At 36.4% G+C, this 18,165-nt stretch overlaps 1 protein-coding gene across 4 annotated transcripts in view; it reads right to left on the minus strand.

Moving 5' to 3' along the window:
- phlpp2 (PH domain and leucine rich repeat protein phosphatase 2) overlaps positions 1-18,165 on the minus strand; it is an 89,042-nt gene that overhangs the window by 11,127 nt on the left and 59,750 nt on the right. For 2 of the 4 annotated variants that reach the window (XM_069901797.1, XM_069901798.1), the window contains exons 18-19: positions 16,879-17,110; positions 5,992-15,976 (exon numbers count right to left, since the gene is read on the minus strand). In XM_069901797.1, coding sequence (XP_069757898.1) covers positions 14,807-15,976; positions 16,879-17,110 — 1,402 coding nt within the window. In that variant the 3' untranslated portion in view covers positions 5,992-14,806. Of the gene's footprint in view, positions 1-5,991; positions 15,977-16,878; positions 17,111-18,165 lie in introns of those variants that run through there. The other 2 variants (XM_069901800.1, XR_011345875.1) reach the window with 2 other exon arrangements.

Here is an 18,165-nt window from a genome sequence, read left to right on the forward strand (position 1 = left end):
AGCTTTTCTAAAGTTCATGCAGACTACACTTACCTCCCTGCTCTCATTGATACTTTGTGACTTTAAAGAATTCAATCTGTCACATTAGGCAGGTTCTGCCTTTGACAAAGCCATATTGATTGTCTCTAATTAGTCCCTGTCTTCCCAGTGATCATTATATTTTTACCCTCAGAACTTTTTTCTAGCGACGTCGAAGTTCCATTTGCAGAGCAATGACCAGATTCCTCAGTTGGAGTAAAGATTTGCTGGTATGATGGTGTTGAATGCTGAACTGACATCAATGATGTATGTCTTTTTGTGGTCCAGATGATCTAATGCAGAGTGGCGGGTCAGTGAGATGGCATTCACTATTCGCCTATTGCAACAATGTATGAAATGAAGTGGGTCCAGGTCCTGAGTAAACAGAAATGCTGGAGGGATACAGCAGGTCAGACAGCAAGCAAGTGTAGAAATGGACAGTGAATGTTTTGGTTTGGTGCCTTTTATCAAAACCAAGATGTTTTTTTTTTAAAAAAGGTGAAATTCCAAGTATCAGTAGGCGAGCAGTGTGAGAGAGCTTCACAGACCTCCCTTCAGTGAGAGGAAGAAAACTTGATTTGCTCCCTTAACAACTTATCAAAGCATTTCATCATGGTAGACACAAGTACCACTGATCGATTATCATTGAGGCAGGTCACCTTGCTCTTCTTGGTATGATGGATGAACTTTTGAAGCAGTTGGGGACCTTAGACCATAGCAGTGAGTTTTAAAGTAGCTGCAAAACTCCAGCCAGTTGGCCTATGGATCTTAAGGACATCATCTGGGCTGAAGACATTCCAAAGATTCATGCTCCTGCAGGTTCTTTTCACATCAGCCTCAGAAACTGGGAAGAGTCACAAGGGACATGGAAGTTCATGAAATGCACTATGCTTTTTCCCTTTTGAGGTGAGGACAGAAGGCAATTGGCTCATCTGGAAGAGATGTTTTAGTTAATTATATCACCTTGTTTGGCCTTACAGGATGCAATGCCTTGCAAGTCCATCACAGCTGCCAAATGTCCATCTGAGACTCCAGCTCAATCTGGAATTACCTTTTTGCATTGGTAATGGAGTTGTGGAGGTTAAACCTGCATATTTCTGAATCACCTGATTTGAAAGCCACAGATCTGGTCTTCAACAAGTTGTGGATCTCTTGGTTCAATCCTTGGCCTATGGTTAGCTCTTAGTATCCACACCTTTCCTGATAGTCATTAAAATCCGTGGCACATTCATTTAGGTCTGCAACCAACTCCTCGAACATGGCCCAATCTACTGACTTCAGTCAGGAAGTTGCTCTTCTTCCCCAGACCAGCTCTCTATAGTCTTCTCTACCATTAAAGTGCTTTTCAGTTTCTGCTTGCATGCAGGAATGAGCATAGCCACATGGTCCTACTTTCCAAAGTGTGGGTGTGGAATGAAATGGTTGGCTTTCTGAATGGCAGTGGTGTAGTGTTTGATCCCCTGGGAAAACTTTCTTTAAGATGGCCTGATTGAAGTCCCCAATGACTGAGAAAACATAAAAATATGCTGAATGATGCTTGTTGATCAAGGCGTATAGCTCCTCTATAGCAAACTTAATGCCTGCTTGTGGAGGGATGTATACTATAATCAGGAAAATGGAAGTGAATTCTTTTGGGAGTGCAAGGGTTGGCACTCAGTCGATATTCCAAATGAGAGGAGCAACTGTGGGACAGAATTAGCATATCTGAGTACCACGAATAGTTAACCATGAAGCAGACACCACCACTAAGGATGTCATTTGATCCAGGCAATGCATGGGATAGATCTTCTGGTTGAGTCTAGAGAGTCCTGGGTATGCCAAGTCTCTGCACAGCAATTCCTCATGTTACTCTAGAGCAGCAATCTTGCCCTTGGGTTCTCAATTTTATTCTCTAGTGACTACATTGGCTAAAAGAATGCTGGGGGGAGGTGGGGAGGGAGCCCTGAGTTTCAATATGCCTTGGAATCCACCACAAAAACACATTTTCAGACACAATGGAGGCCTCCGTGGTACTTCCAGGTATTACATTTTATGACCTTGTAGGTCAAGAGCATCGATTTCAATATGTACTGGTAGGATTGCTAATTCATTTAAATGGCTTAAAAGTTTTGTACATAGTCGATTCACATTCTGTCAACCTCAACACTTCATTACCTCATTACATTCTTTAATTGGTCATTTCCCCTCATCTTGATTCTTTTTGTTAGGTTTCTGTAATAGTTCAAAGCCTATTTACAGTACAACTATTTTTATCTGCCAGGGCTTTAGGTTTCCATTGGTATTCGAATAGCATATTCTTTCAACACAAAGATCAGTTCTTTTGTCAGATTGGTTATCTTGCATGACATTTTGTGGCTGAATAAAAATCCATCAAAATGCAACTAGAGTGATGTTTCAATGTTAAAATCATTTTGAAACCTTTGTTTCTAATCAAAGCTTTCATTTTATCCACTGCCAAAACAATTTCAACTTATGTAATTAGTAGTGCCTCCATTAATAAAAACATTGAACATTGCTAAAATCATGAAGAACTTTTGTCATCTCTAAATTGTGCAAATATAATTTAAAATCCTCTGTGTTTGATTCCTATTACATGGTTTCCTCTGCACTACGATAAATGGCAAAGCCATCAGCTATCCCTAATGCACTGTCGGAACCCATTCACTTTTCAGAATCCAGGTGTTTACTGATCCCTTCTCAATTATGAATTTTCCAACATTATCGCTATCCTGAACAGCTTTATAAAGTGTTGATATATTCCATGGTCATAAAAAGCACTAAAAAAATACAATTCTCATTTTTGGATAAAAAACCATCTTTGATACTCACTAATAGTTCTCCATCCCAAGTTCAATAGCAGCTAATACTCACCACGTATGCTCAGAAGCTAAATACGAGATCTCATTGCTGAAGGATCATGGAATCAATATTATTCCAATGTTATCTATTCTGAACACACAACAGAACAAAATATGAACTACAACAAAAATGGCAAGCATTATTTAGTATTGCTAAGACCATTTTCTTTAACAGCCCCTTCCATCATCTCAAAAAACCCCAAAATGTTTTACAATAAAAGACATTAAGTATATTCAAGGTTTATTGTAGAAAAAACACATTGTAATTTATAAGTTTAAAAGGCAATATTTAATTCTTTTTATTGGTTGGCTTTTAGATATATAAATAACAATGTTTGCTGATACCAATAAAGTATAATGACAAAATGTGTTGCGTTATGGAATGTTGTGTGAAATTGCAATCAACTGTATAATAAAATGTATAATAAATTATTTGAAAATGTTATCAGAAGTCGCTGATTGTAATTATAAAAAGCATATTTATAAGTTTGGTAGTTCCCATGATGCTTCATTTCCCCCATCTCATTTTAATTTTAATTTAGATGTACTGCACAGTAACAGGCCCTTTTGGCCCACGCCGCCCAATTACACTCAATTGACCTACAGCCTCTGGCATGTTTTGAACAGTGGGAGAAAACAGGTGAAACTCACAGATACAGGGAGAACATACAAACTCCTTTTAGACATTGCTGAATCCAAACCTTGGTCCTGGTCACTGTAATAGCGTTCAACCAACTGCTACACTAACCATTGCTGCAATGAATCCTATTGTGGTTTTCCTTTTATAAAATACCTGTTCAGCTGCAGTGAGCAAGAATTTTGATGCACATGTACAATGTATATGACAATATGCTCACTGTCATTATGTCCCAGAAAGGAGAAATATTTAACCTTTTACAGAATAAATGTTGCTCAATCTAAGTTCTTAACTAAGACATGCACAAATGTCTATCTATCAAGCATATTGATTAGACATTTGTGAACACACTAAAATTTAACCAAAGTAGCACAAAGAATTAAGTAACATTTTTAACAGAAATCTTTGGAAGTTAGAGTAAATGTTAAAAAGGAATAAACAAGCAGCCTCTAACCTGCTATAAAATTTACTGAGATCATGAATCTTTTACCTCAGTTCTTTCATTCTCAAGAAAACCGGACATGCCCTGCTGCACTCATTGAAACAGATTTCAACTCCACCCCTTCTCTCTCTTCACCAAGCCATTCATCCTCCCCCTGCTTACAGAGGTGCCCTCCTTCCCTTTTCCACCCATGACCTTTACTACCATGCTCCTTTCCCTTATCTTTTTATTTGGATACCTGCTGACATTTTTCCATACCTCAATGAAGGGCTCGAGCCCAAAATGTCAATTATGTATTTATCTTTGCAATATAAAGGACACTATTTAACTTGCTGAATTTCTCCAGCATTGTTTTTCTTTCAACCCATGATAGTTTGATAGACCCTGATATAATGGACAATATGCCAGGCTCTAAGGTCATGTCCATTTCTATTCCTGCTGCTGATGGCGCAGAGGTGCTTTGTCCATTATGTGAAGCAACGACACAGGACGACAGGCCAAGTTATCCAACTAGTGCATCATATCAAAGCTCTGTATTCCTGTCACATTTCGGGGGAGTCTAGCATTGGAGTACATAAAGTACTCCAATTATCGTGTTCTATGGCGAGCTCTCCACTGGCCACCGTGACAGAGGTGCACCAAAGAAGAGGTACAAGGACTGCCTAAAGAAATCTCTTGGTGCCTGCCACATTGACCACCGCCAGTGGGCTGATATCGCCTCAAACCGTGCATCTTGGTGCCTCACAGTTCGCCAGGCAGCAACCTCCTTTGAAGAAGACCGCAGAGCCCACCTCACTGACAAAAGGCAAAGGAGGAAAAACCCAACACCCAACCCCAACCCACCAATTTTCCCCTGCAGCCGCTGCAACCGTGTCTGCCTGTCCCGCATCGGACTTGTCAGCCACAAACGAGCCTGCAGCTGACGTGGACTTTTACCCCCTCCATAAATCTTCGTCCGCGAAGCCAAGCCAAAGACATAAAGTAGCATATACAACTACATTCACCCTGAAGTGTCATGTGGATGATCCATAAGTTTCCTCCTATCCCCATCATTGCAGAAGCCAGTTCTTACCCCACTCAATGCACTATGTGAGATATCAACAACTGGCTGGGATCTATCAACATCTGGGTTGTAGTTCTAAGACCTAGAATCTAAAATGAGCAGAACTTCTGACCAATGTTTCAAGAGAGTTGCAAATCTGACAGCTACATGGCAATGTGAAAATTTCACAAAATGTGGGACAAATCCAAACTGGATTATTACGACTCATTCATTAACACGGTGATGAAAGTTGTTGTTAATGATGAGAATGTTTCTGGAGCTGCTTTCGCACATGAACTACAGCACCTAATGGACTGAAAACCCTGGAGGTTGTCTGATCTGGGAAGTGAAGCAGGCACAGGACTGGTCAGTACTGGGAGGGGAGACCAGCTAGGGAACACCAAGTGCTGTAGGTTTCTGGAAGGGGCACTGGACAAAGTGGTGACTCTCTGTGTCTGCCTGATGGTAGACAAAAATTAAATAACTTCATCTGTTACATTCTAAATGTAATACTATGTCGCAATAATGTAGCCTTTACCTTTAATTGCCCACCAACCATTGTGACTGAATGATTTGATACACTATGGCTCTGTAGAAAACTGATTTTGTCCTGAGTTGCAGCTTCACACTTCATTTGTCAGAAAGCAACTCAACTTTTCTCCCTATGAAGATCCAATTAACCAGTAACTGATACGCCGCTGCATTGTTTCGGTGTCGTGTTGAATCTCACACTACGTGCCAAAGACTCAGTCTGGCAACTCTGTCCTTCGTGTCTCCCCAGCTACGTCAGTTGTGATAATGCCATGCTATTTTTCCCTGATAGTTATGGGCATTCCCCAATACAGATTTTATTCCATGCCCTGCAGCATGCAGCAGTCTTTTTGCTGATTTCAAGAAATTATCAAGATTTAATTCCAGATGGTCTCACGGGAAAATCAGTACAACTTTTAAAACACATGATCAATTTAATGATGAATAAAAATTCACATTCATATATTTTATAAATCTTTATTGCTACTTTGGCTGAACAAATAATCAAAAATACAGATGGATCCTCCAGAATTTATAGCAGCATCTTTAAGAAACATCTTCTGAAATCTAAGGGAACCAATGATCCACATAAACCCCATCTTCAGTTCTCCAAAGTGCTTCAGACCTGTACAATGATGTGCACAGAGAAACAAGTACACTAATAGCAGGATTTCATTATTATATCTTGTGCACAATTCTGCATGCTGAAATATAAAATAGTTTAATGTTTTCAGTCCTGATTGAACCATGTGCAAAATGACCACTGCATGAATTAAAAGTACATAAATTGCAAGTCACAGTAGCATTAAATGCATGCCCCACTTGTGTAAATTTCCAGGATCATACCCACATCAAGGCAAAAAAAAATACTGAAGACAAATAATAGGTTTTTAAGAAATCTCCCATAAAAAATACTAAAAACTTCTGTTACATTGAGCAGTACACAAATAAATAATGTGAAAAATAAAACCTTTCCCTGTATTGTGAAGAATAAATGAACGATAATTGATATATTTTATTTAGAGTCTTAAATATATGAATTTTTCTTCCAAAAATGGAGATTAAATGAGCTGGTGGTCAACAAGTACTGCTCAGTCAGGACATCAATAAGCATTTGCCTAAAGCAGCATCAATTACATATTTAATTACATTCACTAATATTTAAGTATATATGACATTATTTGCAAAACAAGAACATTACAATTTTTAAATAGAAAGTTATTCACGGAAATGAAAGTTTATCAATTCTGTGTTGATTGTAATGATAAGAAAGTGTTATTTCTATATATACTTAAATATTATGGAAACCATATTTTGCTTCCTGCATTATGTATAGTTGGTGTTTTTACATTTTTTGCAGTTTAGTCATTGTTTTCCCTTGAGCAAACATTATCAAAGAGTACCACAATTTCAAAAGTTGCACCATGAACATTTCTATAGTTGTGGATAAATTGACTTATTGTTTCTTCTTTCAGGTGAGTTCACATTGATCAGAAAATGAAAGATAAGTTCTCTCTTCTGTTACTGTTTCCTTTAAACTGCTGTCTTGCTTTCTTCACTGCACAAAAGATAACAGATTTTTTTGGGCGGGGTGGGGGAATTCGGATTGAAATCAAAGTTCAGCTGCCTTAGTTGGTTTTGGCCCTGCCCAGAGTCGAATCCATATCCATCTTTAATTCTTTCCTATCTTTCTTCAAACCTTTCCACAAACATTTTGACAACTGGCATCTCTGGCAACTTTCTCTCCATTCCCTAAATGAGAATTGAAATTCCCTTCTTGAATTTCATTCTCATGTGTACAATATTTTTCTCTCTATTATTCCAATCTTTTAAAACCATTCTGTAATAATCTTTTCATTAAAAAAATCCCTCAAACCTTCTTTCCTTGGAAATTTTCATGCTATTAACCCCCAAATCTTTGTTCATTTTTGCCCAAACTCACTGATGCAATTATGGTGCAATTTTATATATATTTTTTATCCTCTCCGAGCTCTCTAGCTCCCCATTTCTGGCCTAGTATAACTCCCTTAACCCAAATTAGCAGCTAAATCTTAAATAATCTTAACTGCACTCTGAATTATCTTCTGGAACCACATCTCCTACATTTAAGACCTCCTTAAAATTCATCTTAATGGCAAAACTTTTAGCTTCTACTCCTAAATCTTTTGGGTATTTTGGTCATCCTTAAGTTATATCTTTATAAGACAACAGAGAATTTTCTATGCTTAAAGCATTATACAAATGGCAGTAAAATTTGAATTTTCAATTATTTTTTAAAATCTATCATGATTAACCACTAATTTAATAACAGAACACAAACCTTTTACTGCAATGTCTACAGCAGCCATATGTAAGGCACATTAGTGATAAAAGTTGGTATCTTTAAACTGAGAAAAAGTAAACAAATTGGCACGGTCCCAATATAAAGTTATTTGCAAAAGAATGTTATGATTTTGGAATGTTGTACAAATATTTATATTATTTACTAATTTGAAAAAAAAACATGTCTACAATGAGTTGGATGGTAGAGAATTCTCTGACCCATATGGAGTTGGTGATGGGAAGTATAACAATAAAGCATATGACACTATCGAAAACATGTACTTTAAAATATTGAAAGAGAAAATTGGGAAGTTGGTACAAATTATATCAATTAATCAAATAATTTTTTGCACATCATAGGTTGTTTTGAAACTTGAATGAGTAACATGGTTCATTATTTTATTGATAAAGAAATGATGGACTGGAAAGTCATTTTATAAATCTCTAATCCAAAAAAAAGTGAAACCTATATTCAGAACCTTCAAAATAATCTATAGTTCCAACAATCTAATATTGTCATAAACCAGTGAATTTTGAGATCATCCTCATCATAGTGCAAACCACTTACAAGAAACATGATGACATAACACCCTTCCAAGAGCAATTAATGCATTGTACACATGTTCCCATTGTTTTTTTATAAAGAAATTATCTAGTTTAAAAGAAAGTTAGCCTTTAATACTTAATATAATTGACATAATCCAAAGGCACTCAGGCCAGGTAAATTGAACTGGCAACTTAAAAATTCACAAGAGAATCATGTTTACCAAGTGAAATGATATGGTGATTACAACATATGTTTAGTGTATACTACTAATGATTTTCTACCACAATAGCTTGCAGTGATATCAACCCTTTACACAGTGAGGTACACCAACTAATAATACTTCTCCTTTATAGTATACGTGCTGCAAAATCGGAGGGTAGGCTTGAGACACATGGTAAAGGGAAATCATTAAAAAAAAATCTAAATTAACATCTGATTACCGCTACTGCAGTATCTCTAATATAACTGCAAAATGTTAATTCACAACATTTGCTTCAATATACTTGTTCATCAATATTTGTTTAAACACAAGCAGTCTTAAGTTTCTCATTTAGCTGAAATTTTAAAAATTGCAATTCAAACTGCTTTGAAATACATGGAAAGTCTAAAAATTCAGAAGAGAACCAATTTTCAGAATTAGCAAAATTTAAGATTTATCTCTTTTTATTGATTTCCTCAAATACTTTTCTTGCTCTATGAACATTCTAGGCATTGCCAACAGAAACTTGGTCAGAAATGCAAATTGCAAGCTTCTGTTCCATTTTATATGTACTGGTGATATGACAATATCTCATCTTGAGAATACTAAATTAATTACTTGAAAACTTATTAAACTTAATATTTTTCAATGAGTTGGTTAAACAGTTAAATTTTAAAAATTTTGAGAATGCTAAATAGTCTTGATTGTTGATATGCTACAGGATGGAACCGACTCCTCCAACTTTTGGTCCACCTACTTCTGCATTAGCTATTAGCGGTACAATTGTTTACATCTTCAAAACGCAGTCTCTCTCATATTCACTTTAGAGCTAGAAACACTTCCACTCTCTCTTTTGCAACATAACACGACTCAAACTAAATATAGTTAGCAAATTTCATGTTTGTAAAATAATTCTGAAATATCATAACCAACAATACCATTTGTAGATAATTATTAAAAGATTATTTCACTTTAAGATAGCTATAAAATATTATCTAAAGAACAATGTAATCTCATCATAAATCTTTCTTGTAAAAGTAAAACAAATTCTTACCCATTCTGATTGTCTTAACTGGAAACATTCTCCAAAGTACTGCGAAATTTTGTTTAATTTTACTTTCAAAATGAGCAATGAAGCACTTTTTGAAATGAAAATATTTTAACACTTGTTTGGACTGAGTAAGGTACTATCTTATTCACAGTAAAATTCTTTCGAATTGGCTACATTCTCTCAGAGAAGATTAGTAAATTAGTGTGACAAAGTCACAATAAATTTCACCACTCCTGGGAGTTGTGTTTTCCTTTCATTGTACCAAGAAAAATGGTGTAAATTTTATTACACATAGTGAAATTATGGGCAGGACAAACATTGTTTTCAAACATTGATTCTTTCCTGTGAAGCCAAACTTTATATTTTGCATATTTTATCCAAATTATATATGTATAATATTCTGAAGGCATTTTCAGTTTTGTACCCAGGGAAGAATGGAAAAAAAACCTGATAAATAAGAGAAACAATTTAAATTTTATATGAAATGGATTGGAGAAACCAAACAAATTCTAATGAAAATGACGTAATAAATGTTAAAACAATTGCCTTTGGAGCCAAAACTTCAAAAACTCAAAATGATGAGACTTTCTTCAGATCCAAGAGGTGTTTGAAGGACAAAATAATACATTTTAAAATTAAAATGTATTTTACATTACTTAAATTCCAGTGTTGTACCATTTTGCAAATCAGTACAAGGAATAATTTCAAAATCGTGAATGTCAAACTTAACGCATACCATCATCCTGCTTAGTTCAGCAGAAAGTTTGCTTGAATGATATGCTACTAAATACTGAACGTTATAAATCAATACTCAATATATAATTTATATGGGCATATTCAGAGACAACTGAATATGCTACAATATGTACAAATCAGTTTTAGATAGAATAAGATTTGCTGCATAAAAAATTAGAAATTTCATTACATTCTTTGCACTTTGTATTTACAATGAGTTTTGGAATATGCTGTCGCATTAGACTCTAGTAAGATTGACAACTATTCACTTTGTTTTATAACCCAGTTCTAAATGTTTTGCTTCTATTGGCATATTAAAATGGGAAAACTTGACTCCTTGATGCTATCAGTGTCCATGGTGATGTAAAGTACTTCAGACTGCAGATTCTCAGTTGTCAAAAGAACCTCTCGCTTTGTGTACACTTGAGACCCATTGCATATACCAAGTTTACCTCAACATGCCAGTGAAATTGATTGTAAGTGCACAAAGTGTGTGTGTGTGTCTGTGTCTGTGTGTGTGTGTGTGTGTGTGTGTGTGTGTGTGTATATAAAACTCAGTTGAACTGTTAGTGTTTTTCCTGCAGAACTTTACAATATTTGCATTTTAAATAATGCCCATCCATTAAGTAAATACTTCATCTTCATACAAGTTCCAAACCTGTCACTCGAGTCCTAAACTTCAGACTACGGTTCTTGAGAAATGCATCAATCTGGGTTGGCAGTCACATACAGTACTGTACAGTACATATACTTAAAAATCTCAGTGCTCACAATCCATAATAAAAATAAATAAGAGCTTAATTGTCCAAAAAAATTGATTAAAAACCAAGTGGATGGCTTTTACATCATGAATATTTACTCTTTTGTCTCTAATATTATGTCAATGCCAGACAATATTCATCTCTAAATCATATTATTGCTTTGTTCAATTTTGTCAGGAAGGGTGCCAATTTTTTTAAGAAGTAAAATACATCCATTTGATTTGGTCCAACTGCCTTTTATTTGGCATAGATAGACTCGTGGAATTAGACACATTGTGCAAATTTAAAACAGAAATGGATACTCAAAAGTAGAATAACTATATGTAGATTATGATGTCATGCAACCACGTGGTACTACAATCACTTGGAGTCTATGGTTGAATGTTCATCAGAAATTTGAAATCAATTTAGGGTAGACCAATTGTAATTGATTTAAAAATACCTAGAAATGTGAAGACTTAAGTGATCTAAATTTTGTGAAGGCACATTTATGTAGTTATAAAATGGTTTTATTGAATCTATTTTATTGAAAATAGAGGGGAAATGGGACCAATAGATTCTTCCACTGTGAGCTAGCAGATGGCCCCTTCTATTTTATTCTAAGAAGAGGATTTTAATCTTGTGTCAACAACCATAATCCCTTCAAAATTCTATCCAACTTCTTACAGATCTTGAAATTGATCATCAACTTTTGCAGTGCTTCACAACCCCACAGTTGAAACCTGCTGGCATTGCCGTCATCTCAGATGAAAACAATCTTAATGGCTTCTTTTAAAGCTGAGGTGCATAGAAATTTCTGAGGATAAAGAATTGTTGAAATTCTCTGGCTCTGAGTATGGAGGAGGCCAAGGCATTACTTACATACAAGGTAGACCTTGATAAGTATTTGAGAAGTAGAGGAGTCAAGAGTTATGGGGAATAAGTACAGAAGATTTGAAGCCAACATCAGTCATTATGATCACATTACAACAGGTGTGCATGGCCTTGTGGCATCAATCTCCCACCCCACTTGAAATTTAATGCACTACAGTTTACTTATTTTCCTCTCTCCAGTTCTTAGATAAAATGGTGCATCTTCAATGCAATGACATCTCAGTTTGCTTCCATTGCAAAGCCTCCAAATTGGCACTTAACAGATTTATAAATGAAATGTGACTGCGAGTAGAGTAAACTATCGTTCGTCAGCCTTTCTGATCTATTTGCAGGATGGAACTTTGATGCACACAAACCTCCTTCAATTGCTATTTTGTGCAGATGGACTGGTCTCATCGTGTTCCTTTTTTTCAAGGCTATATCTAATATCAGCAGCAAGGGGTTTCTTTTTTGTACTGACATACAATTCTTTCAAGTCAAAGGATCCATTGTTTGACCACAAGCAGCCTTTTTAGGTGATAGGACTAACTTCAGTGGACAACTTGGTTGACATGAAGTTGGGCTGAAGCTATGTAAAAGTATATCATCCAAAAATAAAATAAGCTCCTGCGCTTTCTTGTTTACATTTTTTTTAAAGTAATGAAATACTGTCTGGATTTGATGATCAGGGACACTGGAATCCCAGGAAAAAATGTTCAAACTACATAGGAGGTCTGGATTGAACCTAGTAGTTTTGCTATCTATGACGAGAAGGAAATTCAAAATTTGGAGGTGCAAAGGGGCTTTGGAGTCCTCGGGCAGAATACCCTAAAAGTTAACCTCCAGGTTGCTTTGGTTGTGAAGAAGGTGAATGCAATGCTGCCATTCATTTCTAGAGGAACAGCATACAAGAACAGGGATATAATTTGAGACTCTAAAGGGATTGGTGAGACCTCACTTGGAGTACAGTTTTAGGTGACTTATTTGAGAAAGGATGTGCTGGCATTGGAGAGAATTCAGAGAAGCTTCACTGGGATGATACAGGAATTAAAGGGTTAGCATAAGAGGAGCGCTTGTTGGTTTCTTGACTGTCTTCATTGGAATACAGAAGGATGGGGGGGGTGGGGGACCTCAGGGACATTTGAATGCTGCAAGGCCCGGACAGAGCCGATGCGACCAAGATTTTTTACCCAATAGGGGAGCCTGGGACAAGAGAGCACAACTTCAGGATAAAAGGGCATCAGTTTAAAACAGAGATGCAGAAAAATTTCTTTAGCCAGACATTCATGAGTCTGTGGAACTTTTTGCCACAGACGACTGTTGAAGTGAGGTCACTGGGTGCATTCAAGGCCGAGATTAACAGGTATTTGATTAGTCAGGGCATCAAGGGTTACGAGGAGAAGGTCAGGAAGCGATAGAACAACAGAGCAGACTCGAAGGACTGATTGGTCTACTTCTGCTTCTATATCTTGTGATCTTGAAAAGCAAATGCTGTTGAGATTGAGATCAGAAATAAAATTAGAAAATGCTGAAAATATTCAATAGGTCAGTGAAAGAAAGTTAATTTTTCAGATTGATCACATTACATGAGAACATCAGAAGATATCACCCAAAAGTTCAATTGATTTTTTATACAAGATTTAGGTGCATTTGAAAAATTGTAAAGACTATAATCAAAATATCTTTGTCCCTCCAACCTTAAATATTTTAAATTTATGGATTTTCTTACAATGATTTTAACAAAAAAAAAGTGACTCAGGAATTTTTGGCAAATATTATTCATCTAATTTTCTGTCTCTGACAACCATATATAAAAAAAAACAAGATATACGCCACAAATTAAATAAATAGTTAAAAGTATGAAGCACGTGTCTAATTCTCGGAGAAGGCCGACAGACTCCCTGGCAAATAAATATGGGGAAAAAAAGTGACATACAAATTAAACAGAGGACAGTCTCCTCCCCAGGAAATGTGAGAGCACAAGTAAAATTTTGGCAGATCTGCTTCAATAACAAAAGCCAAATTTTACTCAGACGTTCTCCACTCCTGGAGAAGGTTTGTATTTTAATTTTAAAGCTGCAGTATCACTGTTTTACATTCTAAATTTACAAATATTAAGTGCATCATTCTTCAACAAGGGTGACTTAAAAAGGTTGCTTTTATTGAAACTGGGAGGATGCCCAGTTCTTTGGAATACTTAGCAGCAAAATTATAAATAGAGCAGAGAGACCCATGCAGATCTAGGACATGCTACGGTCACTTTGCTTCTTGGATTAGTGATTTTAAAATCTGCAGGTTTTAGACTGGCTGATTTTTAGGTTAAAGCCAAATCGTCTGCTCAAGGTGAAAGGAACCAAGCCTTCTCACAAAGGTGCAAAAAAAAAACTTGAAACCACTGAAAATGTCTTTACCTAGTGAGAAATGCTGTTACTTTTTTTTTACATTTTAAAAAAGGATTTAACCGAGAAAACTTTGTAAACATTTTACACAGGCAACATTGGATGCCAGTTTTTGGAAACTACAGTATTTTTTTAAAACACTTGCTCATACTATGAAAAGGATAATGCAGCTTTAATTGAAAATTAAAACCTAAAACCATCGCAAGATGACAATCTCAATAGGTCAAAGCCAATACCCCACAATAGATTGTTGTTTTGACAAATGCTGAAGCATCTTAAAATCTATTTTATGTACAATTTAAATTATATTTAGGGATGGTGTGATTATATTTTGTCCAGAAGTATCTAATACAGTACTATCCTACTTCTCATTTTGACAATGTTAATTACATTGCATTGAAAGAACATTGGATTACAATGCTGTGTCATAGACCTCCTGCTGACTAAACCGAGAGTCTCTTTCAGATCCAGCTTCTGGAATAGGATCTTGGTGCGGTTTCATCTGCTCTTTTACTTCCTCTTCTAGGTCTGGTGGCACAATTAACTGGTCCTCTGGGTCTGGTTGTGCAGGGGCTGCGAAGTATCCACATTTTTTCTTTGGTGCCTCTGTAGCCACCTCAATCACATTGTGGCTTTTCTCAAGAGGGACTACAGATCCATTTGAAAATTTCTTACCCTGAAGGTTTGATGCAGACAAAGACTTCTTCAAATCACTTCCTTCCTTGTTAATTGTGAACAAGGATCCACCATTTATACCATTTTGTCTCTGTACTTTTAAATAAGATTGTGGCCCGTCATCCCCATGCAGGCTGACAAATAATCCCTCCTCATGATCTTGTGCAATATTGGAGTTTCCTGGAACTTGGAAATGGACACAATGGATATCTACCTCCACTTCTAGTTTACTGCCATTAGAGAATACTCCCTGTACTGGTTGGTCATCATCACTGTCAAGGCCATTATCTGAATGGTTGCTGGAGAACGTTGCACTAGATAGCTGTCGTTGGAAAACACTGGTGGAAGAACTTGGATGGAGGCTGCAGCGACGCTCAGCACGAGGGACTGTAGTAGTTTCCAGGCTTGTGGCTGGCTGCTCATCCGATGCTGTAGATCCCACTTCGCTGCTCACTTCAGAAGCAGACATTTCGCTATTGAATTCGGACGCTATCCCACTACTGGATGATGGAGTGCCAGAAAAGTGTCCACCATCTTTTACTGACAAGTTAATAGGAGCAAAAGCAGTTGGACTCGCTAATGGAACTCCATGTAATTCACAGGTACAGTTGTCATCTCCCATATTCAAGTACACCACTGCAGCCCCAACATTGTCATGGCAGCCATAGCTCTGAGCAAGGGTGCAAAGTTTTTTGGCTGCAGCTAAAGTATCAGGCACAGTCCTAACAGCTTCTATTGCCTCAGCATAGGATAAATTTTCCCAGAGTGTCTTGTTACCCAGTATAAGGAATTCATCCTGAGCAGTAAGTGAAATTGTTTGGACGTGAGGTCTGGGAAGAACCCATGGGAAGAGGTAGGTACAACCCAAAAGACGTGTACAAGAAGTAACACCATTCACTTTGTTGTCCTGAGGAAAAAAAATACACACAACTGCTATTCAAACAATTCAACATAATCTTCTTTCATTTGTATAGCAGCTTCAAAGTGGCAATACATCTTTAAAAAGTTCCTCACCAAGGCATTTCTAAACTAAAATTGACAATGAAACAAAGAATTATCAATACAGGAATTTTGAAGAGGTACGTTTTCAGGAGGCATTTAAAATGAAGACGGGAAAGTAGAAGGTAGAAGGGCGGGTAGATTAAGGCACAGCGTTCCCGACATTACAGGCAGCTAAAGATAAAGCAACAATGAAGCTGTAAATAAATTCAGGAATTCTCAAAAAGTCAAAATTCAGAGTCCAAGATTCTTCGACTAGAAAATAAGACAGGCATAAATTGCAAAGACAGCGGGACAAGACAAAAGATTTCAAAGTAAGGACACTAATTTTAAAATTGAGACATTTGCTTAAATTGACGCCAGTGTAAGTCAATGAGCACAGGGGTGATGGGCAATCAAAACTCCAGGCAAATGTATCACATGAGCAGACTTATTAGTCACATCAGATTTTTTTTATAGAAAGAGAATGCAATTATGTAGCCAAAGGCAAAAAGATTTTTAGCACCTTCAGTTGATAGATCAAAAACTATCTAACACAATTTATAGGGATAACAAAGCGTGTACAATAGGATGCATAATACATTGTAGATGTAAATGAAACTCAAATGCTGGAACTATTTTCTCTCTTTCCAAGTTCCAATGAAAGGATGATTCCAAAAAATCAGTTTTGTTTCTCCTTCCATAGATGTTGCCTAACTCTAAGTGTTACCAGCATTTTCCGTATCTATTTTTGAAATACACATTGAAATATCGGCTGCATCGAAAACTTACCGGTTTCAGGTTAAAAATTAGTACAACACTGAAACTTACCTCAGTTATAATGGCTTTTTGTTGTTTTACTCTTTCTAGTTCCTCAGCACACTGTCCAAGACTGAACAACTTTGATAGTAGCAGTGGCTTCCCATCTCTGCATAACACGACTTGGCTATTACCCACATTAGCCACGGTAAGTGTGAAGTAGCTGCTGTAGTCACTGGGGTCACGGCGAATGTGACACAAGACAGATGAAGAACCCAACTTCTGTCCCACCGTTCCCAATTTTCTACAAAATAAACCATCACAGGAGAACTGTATGAATCTTTCCATTACATTTCCTATATTAGACAGAAAATTGGCTATAGCTTGGGATTCAGTGATATATCAGTTATTAAGTTTTGGGATTAAATAATGTACTAGTTAGGTACATATATGAAGAAATAAAGCATCACAGGAGAACTGTATGAATCTTTCCATTACATTTCCTATATTAGACAGAAAACTGACTATAGCTTGGGATTCAGTGATATATCAGTTATTAAGTTTTGGGATTAAATAATGTACTAGTTAGGTACATATATGAAGAAATAAAAGAGTCAAAATGAAATCAATACAGAAATTATGAGAGATGATCTCTGAAAGACTGATTAAATGAATGTTGCTTTATCTCAAAGCCAAACAATAAATTAGGTTAGTGTTAATAAATGTTCAAGAACACTGGAATATCAAAAGAGTGATAGAATCATCCACTAGTGCTATATTTCACTTGAAAAATGGTTCAATCCCCAATTGTAGGGTCGATTTCACTTTAACATCTTCACAGGGAAATTAGTTCTTTGCTGGGTTTAGCCTCTGAATGACAAATTTCACAACAGAATAATTAGAGCCCATCTTTTCTGACCCGTTAAAATGATCACGAGCAGAGTGCTTCAGTAAATACCACATTATGATCACAAGAGTTTTCAATCAATAATTTATTGGTGAATCAAGATCCCTAAATATTGTAAGCCATTCTCAAGGTCAATTTCACTTAGCATACTCTTTCAAGTCCAAATATATTTTTGAAGTTAAAAGTGACTTTTTAAAATTAGTTTCGATATACAGCATGGTAACAGGCCACTTCCAGCCCACGAGTCCGTGCCGACCAATTTACCCCCAATTAACCCACAAAGGCACTACTCCAATCGTGTTGCCCTAAATTAATTTGTGAATTCTCAATTGACTCATTTGGCACCTTAAATCTGGTTAAGAAAACCAGTAACTGTTCTTTTTGTCAGTGGTCACTGGTTTTTCATCACAGATTTTTTACGCACAAAAAAAAACTAGATATGGTATCTTATT

Source organism: Narcine bancroftii, chromosome 10, assembly GCF_036971445.1.
Source record: "Narcine bancroftii isolate sNarBan1 chromosome 10, sNarBan1.hap1, whole genome shotgun sequence".
In the NCBI taxonomy this organism is placed as follows: domain Eukaryota; kingdom Metazoa; phylum Chordata; class Chondrichthyes; order Torpediniformes; family Narcinidae; genus Narcine; species Narcine bancroftii.